Source organism: Urocitellus parryii, chromosome 4 (genome assembly GCF_045843805.1).
Source record: "Urocitellus parryii isolate mUroPar1 chromosome 4, mUroPar1.hap1, whole genome shotgun sequence".
In the NCBI taxonomy this organism is placed as follows: domain Eukaryota; kingdom Metazoa; phylum Chordata; class Mammalia; order Rodentia; family Sciuridae; genus Urocitellus; species Urocitellus parryii.
In genome coordinates, this window is record NC_135534.1 from 16,621,504 (window position 1) to 16,633,918 (window position 12,415).

At 33.7% G+C, this 12,415-nt stretch overlaps 1 protein-coding gene across 1 annotated transcript; it reads left to right on the forward strand.

Moving 5' to 3' along the window:
* Positions 1–5,163: 5,163 nt before the first annotated feature.
* On the forward strand, positions 5,164–6,102 carry LOC113176066 (olfactory receptor 5M5-like). The gene has a single exon (XM_026380451.2). It carries the CDS (start codon positions 5,164–5,166, stop codon positions 6,100–6,102), a length of 939 nt encoding a protein of 312 aa, XP_026236236.2.
* Positions 6,103–12,415: the final 6,313 nt, after the last annotated feature.

A 12,415-nucleotide genomic window follows, 5' to 3' on the forward strand; every position in this document is an offset into this window, starting at 1 on the left:
ACACCTGCCAACTTTCCGTGAATGTTCTCTTTATTGCACATTCCTGCCAACACAAGGTTGTCAGACTGAATTTTTTCCTAGTATGACAAATGTAAAGTGCATTTTAATTTCTTCTTTAAGGTTGAGTCATCACTACAAATAAAATTAAGTGTTTTCATTTGTATTGACATTAATAGAAGATTTCTCTCCTCTTTTCAGTTTTTTTGGCCACATTCTTTATGTACATTTCTGCTGAATTATTTTATATTTATTTCATCCATTTGTAATAACTCCTATGTATTCTGTACTATGTCCAAATTTTTTGGTGTTATATGCATTACAAACATCTTCAGCCTGTTTATACCTTGTGTTTTATCTTTTTGCATGACATATTTAGTGGTTGACTATTCTAGTTCTGTTTTGTATTGTTTTGTTTATTAAGGTGCAGTGATTGAACAGAGATGTACGGCTGCTAGAAAAGTGCTTTGCCACTTGCCGAATTCTTCAGCTCAACATTTCAAATTTAACCATATTCTCATTGTACTCTCTATCTTATCTAAACGATTATTTTTTATAAGTATATTCCCTGCATTTTCATCCAGTGCTTTCGGGTTTTGCTCTTGAATATTAAGCACTTTATTTCTCTTAGTATTGCCAGATTTTCAGAATAAAATAAAATACCAGTTAAAATTAATAACAGATTTTCTAGTTTTTGAATACCTCTTACTTACCTAATTAGTTTTGAGTGCCAAATGTGCCTTATGAGAAGCTTTTAATATTCAGATCAATCTGCTTATGTGATCTTTATTCTTGGATCAATATGTCATCCCCTTCATCAATAAAAATTATCTTAATATAAATAGTTTAAGACCACTTGTCTAGAAGTTTGCATTATAGCATTTAAAAAGTATCCCTGAGAGAAATTATCTTTAAAATATATGCAAACATCTGTACCCTGTCTCAAGTCAAAATCCATCATGTGGTCCAAATGCTTATCAAACCTACCTCTTTCATGCAGCACTGGTGTTGAAGTGAACGGGAAAGGAAAACAAATTTAGTTGTGGCACATATTTAGTGCTCTATCTACTAAAAACATTTCAGAATTTATAGTGTTTTGCAAATATCAAACTTCAAAAGAAAAAAGGCGAGATGCTTATAATATAGTTTGGAAGACCAGATTATATTGTTCTATTTTATGCATGTATAAATGTGTAAAAATGAGTCCCACTATTAGAGACTATTAGGTATAATTATAACACACCGATTTTAAAGAGAGAAGGCTGATGCGTTCCCTTGGATCCAGAAGCAGAGTTTCCTATTGTGGAATTCACTTATCATGTCTTAATCCGGTCACAGTGGATTCCTTATGCCATGTGCATCTTCACTGGAACTATATATATCTTAAAATGGGAAAGAGAAATGTCCCATTCCCCCAAAACCATTGAATAAAATAAAAGAAAATTAATAAATAACATTACTTCTGTTGGACATTTGTTAAGGTCAGAAGATAAAATTTAATATCACTGATTCCCAAACTTCATTTATAAATTAAGAATAATCTAACATCGTTCAATTTCCTGTAAATAATTTAAGAGGGTTGATGTTTGCAATGTCTTTTTTTTTAGAGAGAGAGAGAGAGAGGGAATTTTTTAAATATTTAGCTACCACTTGAGCCACATCCCCAGACCCTGCCATGCCTTTTTAAATGCAATACAAATGCTATCTTATACTATTTCATTGAATTAAATTTAAATTATGTACACAATGGAAGAAGCAGAATCATAAAAGCAATACAAATTGGATTCTTTATACACACATATACATGCATAGAATATATATGTATTACAGAATATGACTCCATTTATGACAGTTCATATGTACGTTATATATCTATACACATATAGTTGTATTAGGTAGATATTATGTACATATCATATAGATATATAATGTACACATAATGTACACATTATGACCGCATTTCTGAACTTAAGGAAACCTCACTTAAAAATTGAGAATACAGGCAAGATTCAAGAAATCAGTCAAAGGAGGTGAAGAGGCAGGTGCTAATGGAAAAAAACAAAAACAACAAAACTGTTAGAGTCTGTAAACAAGTCAGGATGGCGCCTGGCATTTTACCAGGGGGAGTGGTTTGTGAGGTGGTGCCAGCAAACCATTAAGTGTGGAGATTTCTTATTGGTTGACTGCTGTATCTATTTTATATTAATTAAGATAAGCTGTGTGGAATGAATATATACCACTCCTGTCCTACTATAAACGGCTCCTATTCCTGCTGTATGAATCTACACAAGTTGCTCGTCACTCCCTGGTTATTTTGCTGCAGCCGGACTGCGGCACAAAACAAACCAAGAAGCCAACAAAACAAAAAATACTTCTACTCTTCTGGCCAAAGAAGCTAGGGAAATGATTATTGTCACTGCTGAGATTTAGAACAAGAAGAAAATCCCTTGAAACCTTCTTCCCCAGGATAAAGCCAGTTAGAATTTTCTTAGATGGCTGTGTTCACTCTTATTCATACTGATGCAGGGGAGTTTTAGAAAGAGATAGGACTCTTCTCTGTCCTCTCCACATTTCATTGCTTGCTGATTGGCCAATACCAATTTTAAACTCTATACCCAAGGAGCTTTGCTGATGATGTCCTTAATTTCAAATAAATAAAATAAAGCAGAGAAAAATAGACAAGTCCCTTAATGGAAGAAGAGCGGTAAAGGGAGAAACCCCCCCACACCTGTATTGTCTGGAAATGCACAATGTTCCTATGGCTATGAAATATTAATTCAATTTAAAGAGATAAAACCATAAGGCCAGATCTGTTAATAGCTAATTCAGGAAAAGCAAATTATTTTCCAAGGTTTTCCAAACTCCAAAACTTTCTCCTTATACTACACACCATTCTATTTCGTAGGTTATAGACAGGAGAACTTAATATTTCCCTAAATAAAACAAATATTAAAACACTCACCATAAACTAAAATACATAATTCCCCTGGCTCCACTATTCTTGGGAGATTTTATTCCCTAATGAAGTGGGGAATTGGCAAAATTAAAGATCTTAATGAGTCTAGGCTTTCCAGAATGACAGGATTGTGATTTTTCATAATCTAAATAAATTTCTGTGAGAAATAATTGAACCACAGAGATTTGGTCCCTACGAGGTGATTTTATTATAAGCTCTTCAGTTTGTTAACATCAATGCTGTTGATGTGAAATCACTCTCCATTTTGAGGTAGGATTAGGCTTGTTTCTTTTAAAGTTTTTAATCCAGAAATAAACATACCAATTGATAAAAATAAATTGGGCTGAATCCTAATCTCATGAATTAGCTAACTAATCTATTTCAAGATTACTATTCTTCCTAAAGTGAGAACTTACTAAGAAATGTATATTTGAGTAAGGGTTTATAGTACTAAAATGCATTAAAAGGTGTATTTCATGAAGGTGCCTTCTTTCAATTTATTTTTCTCACTCAAATTGAGTTATGACCACATGCCATGAAGATACTAACTTGATTAAAGCCAAAGGGAAATGGGTTAGATACTGTGGGAGGCAGAGCAGTGGCAGAAAACATGAGAGAACTTCAGGGTAATGTGAATTTCAAGAGTGCAAAGCCTAAAAGGCCCTTAGCTCCACTGATGTCCATTGTAAATGCTGCTCTCTGAGATTGCTGACTCAAACCATCTAGGATGTTTGGTGCATTCTCTTGAAACGAAGGCTAATTTTCTAAAATACCCTGTTAAATTATCTAGCAGGCCCATATTTTGCTTGCATTATCGCATTTCCCATAGCAAAATATGAATGGAGATGCTAATTCTTTTGAATATTTATTAGCATTCCATAAATATAGAGAATAAAAATACCATTCCATCACCAAAAGTTCATTTGTCTCTTTGACAATTGTTTTAGTAAAATTCACTTGGACCTTATGGGCTTAAAAGAAGAAAAACATAAAATATTTTGAATTTCCATTGAGATAGGTGAGTTCTGCCTGTTTCCCTAGCCAATTGTCCAAAGAACACTTGAGTGATAAATTTATATGTTTTCTTGCAGCTTAACTTTTTTTCCATCATTTTTTTTTCAGCTTCTTAAAAGGAGTCATTTTACCATGATCACCAGTGGGTATGTGTCATTAAAGAAGGATGTGGGTTTTCCATGGTTGTTCTCCATGGTCTCTGCTTTTCTCCCCAAGTGTTGGGAGATGTACTTCATGATATTTTAAGTGCTCTCCCAGTTGTATAATTATTATGATTATTATTTGACTATGATGCAAAGAATATATATTTTATACTTCGAGGGAGCTGCACTGAATTTGTGATATAGCATTTTTAACCATTTATCCAGAAGTTAGTATAAGGAAGAATGACAGCAAATAGTTATGGTATAGGGATTACTCATTCAGTTTTTCATCATTATTCTTCCTCTACCTTACTGTAGCCCCTTGTTGCAATATGTTTTCCTCAAAACAGCTGCATCATGAATATTTAATACCCTCAACATATGTGTATGGAAATGGTGCTATTTATGGATTTATAGAAAGATATTTATACATATTCTGTATACACTCAGATGACTGAGATTTATCTTTTTTACCTTAACCTATTCTATTAACCTATTCAACACCCTGCTTAATTTCCCTAAGTTCATTTAGCTGTGGAAACCTACATAAGTTTCAATGGTAGATAATTTAGAAACTTCACCCAAAGCTATATAATAAGAAAAAGGATTGTGGTTTCAAAGAAAATTAACTTTTGCTACCCTATGTTCCAGAATATTTTGAGTAAATAAATATGAAAAACAATTGCCAAAGATAGGGCCTCTTTAAACATAAAAAGACACGATAAGAGGAATTCATACATCCATTTAAAATATTAATGTATGTTTTATATATATACATACTATTACATATTATATATATAATATATAATATATATATATATATATATATATACCTTTATGTGTGGAGTCTCATATTAATTTACATGTTTCAAATATTGAACACAGGCTATATTGGCTTTTCCTTTGTGGCACCTTTGTGGCACATGAATGTGTAAGCCTGAAATAAGGGGAAGAATTATCAGATGGCATGATAGAAGTATCTTATAAATGACAAAAGTCAGATGCATTTTCCTTTCCTTTCCTTTAGATCTTATTTGCAATCAAGAAAACATAATGTTGAAGAAAAACCACACGGTGGTGACTGAGTTTATCCTGCTGGGACTGACAGATCGAGCAGAGCTGCAGCCTGTCCTTTTTGTGGTGTTCTTAGTCATCTACCTTATCACAGTAATTGGCAATGTGACAATGATTTTCTTAATCAGAGCTGACTCAAAGCTTCACACCCCAATGTACTTGTTCCTTAGCCACCTGTCCTTTGTAGATCTCTGTTATGCCACTACTGTTGCTCCTCAGATGCTGGTTAACTTCTTGTCCAAGAGAAAAACCATTTCCTTCATTGGCTGCATAATACAATTCCACTTTTTCATTGCCCTGGTGATCACTGATTATTATATGCTTGCAGTGATGGCTTATGACCGCTACATGGCCATCTGCAAGCCCTTGTTATATAGTAGCAAAATGTCCAGGCATGTGTGTCTCTCTCTTGTTGTTGCTGATTATATTTATGGCTTTGCAAATGGACTGGTGCAGACCATCCTGATGCTTCGTTTGTCCTTTTGTGGTCCCAATGAGATTAATCACTTTTATTGTGCAGACCCCCCTTTAATGGTGCTGGCCTGCTCAGATACCTATGCCAAGAGAATGGCCATGTTTGTGGTGGCTGGGTCCAACCTCACCTGCTCTCTGACCATCATCCTCATCTCCTACATTTTCATCTTTGCTGCCATTCTTCGAATCCGCTCTGCTGAGGGCAGGCAGAAGGCCTTCTCTACCTGTGGGTCCCATCTCACTGCTGTCACTATATTTTATGGAACATTGTTCTGCATGCACCTGCGGCCCCCTTCTGAGACATCTGTAGAGCAAGGGAAAATTGTGGCTGTATTTTACATCTTTGTGAGTCCCATGCTAAACCCTATGATCTACAGCCTGAGGAACAAAGATGTTAAAATAGCAATAAGAAAAGTTTTTAAAAAAGAATTGTTTGCTAAATAAACATGTCAAATCTACATGAGATTTCCTTATTATCCAATTTGTGAGTACTTTAATAAAGCATTTCCTTTAGCTGATTATTCTTTGTCTCTTTCAATTCATATATAGAATTATAAGTATGGAGGCCAGGCAATGGTGGAACATACCTGTAATTTCAGTGGTTGAGGAGGCTGAGACAGGAGTTCAATGCCAGCCTCAGCAATGGCGAGGTGCTAAGAAACTTAGTGAGTCCCTGTCTCTAAATAAAATACAAAATAGTGCTGGGGATGTGGCTCAGTGGTTGAGCTACCCTGAGTTCAATCCCTGGTACCACCTACCCCTCAAAAAAAGAATTTTAAGTATTTTGTAAGTTATCATCTAGAATTTGTAGCACCATCTCAGTGAATGTTAAATAGAGTATAGAAATTAAAATATGAAATCAGAGGCAATTATTGTTCTCTACTCTGTGAAGAGCTCATAATTCTGTACATAGTGCTCAAACTGGTGCGAATTCTAAAACAGAACTACCAATTGCCTTATCAATAACAATTATTAGATACCTACAGAGCTTTCCAAAATGTTGTCAATCATAAACGGTGATGATATTTTCCTTTTATTTAAATTATATGCATTAATTAAAATTTTTCTAAATGTCATAGGTTATTTCAAATAACATATATTTGATTAAATAGAATACTCATGTGAAGTGATTTATAAAAATGTTAAATTTCATTTCAGAGTTTTGTATTTATTTTTTATGAATACACATAACCTTCAATATGTAACCTCTCCTCCTCTAATTCCTTACCATTGCAAGTGTGTTCTTTTTACATAAATAGTTTTTTTTTTGCATATAACATTTTAGCCATGTAAATCTATGGGTATTCATATGTGTGTATAAAATTGATTGTAACACTTTTGCTGCTGCTTATTCAATTTTCTCTTGTGACAAATCCTTATTCTTTATTTTGCCTGTTTTAAAATTCTGATGTTTATTTTTCTTATTCATTTTAAACTTTTAAAAATTTCTCTATATTTATATAGATGTTTTTATGTAAAAATGTTTTTTGCCATTTATTTTGCCATTTATTTTGAAATACTAACATTTTATTGTTTTTGATTATTGTAAACAGATTTATATTTAATTTTATTGCTTAATCCTTTGCTGTTAGAAATGATATTTTTCCATGTGTAATTAAGTTCATCCTTACTTATGTCAACAAATTAGTTTTATGATTTTACTTGTTATATTTTATAATAAACTATTTCAAACCTCCTATAAAAAATAGAAAAAAAATCCTTATGTAAGCAGAACTAATTATTATTGAAAGTTCACACAAGGTCATATATATTTCAGATATTTTAGATATTTGGATATTATAAGGTTGAATCTCCCCCTGCCTGATTCGATTTCTTTCCCCATTTACTGCAATAAATGTCACTATGAATGCAAAGTTTCTCATCCCAAGACTGGGTTACAACATTTTCCAGTGTTTATGTGTTTATAGTTTTATATAGTATGGTTTTACTAGGTTTAAAGTTGATATAAATGAAATAAATCTGTTTATGAATTTTTAATTTTTTTGCTAGCATTATTAGATTTTTTTCCCGTTCTGATTCATGTAACAGTGATTTTCATCACTATAGTCTATGCCAAAGACACAACAAATGTAACCATGCTATGATTCATAGGCGATTATATTTTCCACTTCCTCGATAATGGAAAAAAACATGGTGACAAGTTATCTTCTGAAATCTTAAGTATTTACCAGTAAAAGAGTTATCCTGTGGGTCAGCAGTTTCTAGGTTGTAGGATATGAAGATTTTTAAACTTACTGTATATTGTGAATTTGTTTAGAAGCAAACACTCCTGTAAACAGTGTGTGAGTGCTCTCATTATTCCACATTCTTTCCCAAAAGAGGTATTTTTCAGACTTCTTAATTATTTCCCAATCTGGTCAATGAAAAGTGAATTCTAAGTTTGGATCATTACAGTTGATATTAAATAGTTTTAAATGAATTGATTATAAAATAAATCAAGAATTATTTTTGTAAGTGATATGCCAATATTCTTTGTACATTTTCAGCTGGATTGTTTTGTCATTATTCCATCCATTTGAAATGTATTCCTATATATTCTGTAGTAGATACAAATCTTTAGATGTTATATGCAATGTGAGTATCTAAAAACTGTTTATAACTTATATTTCATTTTTTGTGCATGATATATTTGACAGTGAAAGTGATTCATTTAAACATGTTAAAATTTATTAATCTTTTCATTCACATTTTGTAAGTGTTGTTAAAAATTCTTTCATTTGATAAGATATTCTTAAATGTTTTCTTCCAATGTTTTGGGCATGACTTTTGCATACTGAGAACTTTATTTTTTCTAGTATTTCCATTTGTGCATAACATAATAGGAGTGTGTTTTTTAATTTAAAAAAATCACCAATTGGTTATTTCTTGAATACTCCTTCATTTTCTCATTGAATATGTAGTGGAAATTCTCCATTATCAAGTTTTAATACATGTATCTGGGTTTTTGTGAAATTTTTATTTTAGAATCAATTTCTCAATCCTTTTATCAATAAAATTACCCTAATGAAACTATCTTTATCATCCCTTACAGAAATGCATTCATTAATGGATTTTCCTGAAGGATTTCTTAGAAAAGTTACCTTTAAAATAGATGCCTATACTATTTTCCCTCAAGTCCAGGTCTATGGTTTCTTCAAAAGGCGCCTTCATTCACTCAGTCATTATGTTGAAAAGACTAAATAAGAAATGTAAGTTAATTGCAGTGTATATGTCCTCCTGTATCCCATTTTGGTGGCCACCACTACAGTATTCCCTTCTTATGGTTTTATGTCCTCCATGATGAATCTCATCAGTTTTTCATGCTTTAATCATCCTTTCTTTCCCACACAAACAGGTTCAATTCCTAAATCAGAAGATATGAGTGTTTGACATGGGCATTAGAGGTTCTTTGGAGAAAAATAAAGCAGGGTATGGTTAGGGAGAAGTGGAGTCAGGGTAGGACCCTCTGTGGACATCATATCTGAGCAAGGCCTGAATGAGAAAGTAGTACATAGGTGTCTGTGGAAGAGTTTTCCAGGCACCCACACAGTAACACAAGAGCCCCAATATATAATAATGCTCTTGAGTTTTTAAAAGGTATAGCAAGGAGACAAATATCTGTGGACCGGAGTAAGAAATTAAATAGAAGAGAACTTGAATCCCTCAGGAATATGTTTAGAAGAAGTGGCAGATCACATAGGACTTGACTTTTTCAGGTCAGCATGTAATCATTGTCTCCCTCCAATTCTAGACTGTAAGCTGAATAATGGAAGGAACAATATCGATTTTTCTGGCTGCTCTACAAAAACCCAGCATAGTACCTTTTTTGTTAGACAATATCAACTCAATATTTATTGAATGAATAGATAAGCTGATGAATAAAGTGAAATGTATGTTTTAGGGACTATAGTTTAACTGGAATTTTGAATTAGGTAGAAGGCAAGGTCTGATCATTTCCTTTGGCTGTAATTCAATTCTGTGCTCAATGGGGCCCAGAAAAATGAAATACTTTTTGTTTTTTAAGTTCCTAAGTCAGTCAGCTAAGTATAAGTGGTTTACTAGAGACCATTTAGTGAGAAATGTGCGCCTTTATTGTGGATTAAAGGAATGTTTAATATCAAAAGTGTACATAAAATCAATAAATCATATTCTACATGATACATATGTTTCTATAGGTGTGCATATGTATGTGAATATCAAGGAAGCCATTTGTTCTGATTTTGTATTTCTGCTTTTCTATAATCTGCACATAACTTATAATTAAATTAGATTAAATATTTATGGAGAGGTATGTATATACATATATACACACAAGCCTACATATATGCTAAAAAGAGACATTAAAGAATGAGTGTAAATTGCTTAAATTGGTTACTTCACTTGTGATATCTTAGCAGATTTCAGAGACAGGAAGATCCATTTAGACCATTATGGCTCTGATCTTCTTGAATAAGGATATTGGGACTTGGTGGGGGGAAAAGAGGTGGCAGGTGGTAGTTGGCTTATGGATAATATTTTAAAGGTAAAAGTAACAGAATTATCTCATGAACTGTTATGGAGTGTCTGGGAATTATGAGACACTTTCTCCAAAATTCACTTATCTGTTTAGTTATTTTTGTCTGCAAAAATGAACATAGTACTTCCATTGACTTGAGATGGGGATGCATTGTCTGGAGAATATTAGGGGAAGCCATGAGGAGTTCAGTTGCTATTGATGTTAAGTTGGAGATGTAAGCAGTTACCTCCTAAGTTTGGAGTTTGGAAAAGAGGTCAGGTTTCAATATTTAATTTCAGCCTATGTAGTTTTTAGTTGGTATTTTAAACCAGGAAACTGAATAAGATTACCAAAATAGACTAATTATAAAAGAAAGGAGCATCAACAACTGAGCTCTGGGCTGCCTAAACATGAAAGTCACAGAAAAAGAGGGAATAAACAAAGCCATGAGGACAAAATCATGTGGTACAAGGAAAATTTAGAGTCCTGTGTCATGGGATATAAGAGAAGAAAACTGCTCAAGAAGAAGTTAGTGATCAGTGAGGCCAAATGTTATTGGATGGACAAGAAAGCTGAGCATACAGACCCAAGCAGCAGATTAAGCAGTGCAAAGGCCCCCAGAGACTTTCACAAGAGCAGTTTCATGGAGTGAAGGAGGGAAAAAGGGATTCAAGTGAGCTTGAAGAAAACAGCACAGGAGACCTGCACAGGACAAGTCCATTCAGCTGTTGTCAACACCCTTAGTTACTAAGGGGGAGGCAGAGTGGTAGAATGGCAGGTGAGGGAGGCAGGAGGATCAAGGCAAGAAGAGAGAAGAACCAGGAGGATGGTGGGATGTGGGCAAATAAGGGCCACACACCAAAGACCTCAGAGAAGTACACAAATGTAGATTAAGTTTTAAATAAAATATTTTACTGAGGTTTCTTTTTTTTTTCTTTTTTTACATCAAAAAGCAAAGAGTTGTAAAGCACACGTTTCTCAAAATATCGTAGAAGTACTCTATGGTACTGAATAAAATACCTGATTTTTAATTTACAATGCATTCTGTTGGTCTCCTGATGACAGCAAAGGAATCAAACACTCTGAGACATAAGTATGAGCAATCATATAATGGTAACTATGCGTTGTCTTGGAATTCAGGGATAATCAAGAACGAATGGGATGTGTGTGGGGGTGGGTCCTTGTTTTTCTAATCATCTTCATGATCACCAGAGTCAAAATTTTGGCCAATTTCTACTATTCAGGACTGACTTAGAACTCCACACTGTATTGTTATTTCTCGTCAGAAACATGTTCCTTGTTGGCTTCTGTTATTCTTCTATCATTGACCATAATAGGCTGTTAATTTATGAGTAGAGAACCTAGACATTTCATATAATACATGTGTCATGCAGTTCTTTTTGGTTGCTGGCATCAAGGTCTGTCATAATCTATTATCGTTTTGTGGACATCTGAAGCCTTCTCCCATCAGTCAATATATGCTCCCATCCATCATCCCTAGTGTTGGGCACCTATTTACAGCCTTCATTAATACTGTTATTAACACTGCCTTTGCCTAATGCATCTCTTGCTGCTCAGTTATCAGTGACCTTTTTCTGTCACACTGCCCCATTCTGAAACCCCCCTTGTCTTCGACACCCATCACTAAGTTGTCCTTCCTGCTGTTGACAGTCTTTATGAATTGAACTTTTCCCTCAGGATTCTCATTTTCCAACTCTCCATCCTCACTGTCGAGAGGATGAGGGTTCGTTTTGCAGAAGGGAGATGCAAAGCCTTCTCTACCTGAACTTCTCATTGGGGGTGCTCCCTCTTCTTTTGAACAGTCAGGTTACTGTATTCACTCTTTAACTTCAGCTATTGAATGGACCAAAACAAACAGTGTCTGTGTTTTATTGAGTGATGGTCTCATGGCAAGTACTCTCATGTGAAATCTGAGAACCAAGGAGGTCAACAATTTAATAAGTAATAATTTTTAAAAACTTCCCTATATTTCAGAAGCTACAAAAAATGAGTTTGGTTATTTTCATGAAGAAATGGTAAATGTTTGAGAAGATATAAATGTATAACATAAACACTGACAATAAACACATAAATCAAAGGAACACATGGAACCTTACTAGTACATACCATTTCTAAGTTTTTATGTATCAGTTAAAAATAAATTAAATGAAAATGAAAAACCCTTCTTTTACTTCTGTATTTGGAAGCAACAAAGCATAGAATTTCATAATTACTTAGAAAATGTCAGAAATAAGCAAATTC

Excerpts from the sequence above, each read along its gene's own strand:
- LOC113176066 (XM_026380451.2), top strand. The coding sequence starts at position 5,164 with ATGTTGAAGAAAAACCACACGGTGGTGACTGAGTTTATCCTGCTGGGA.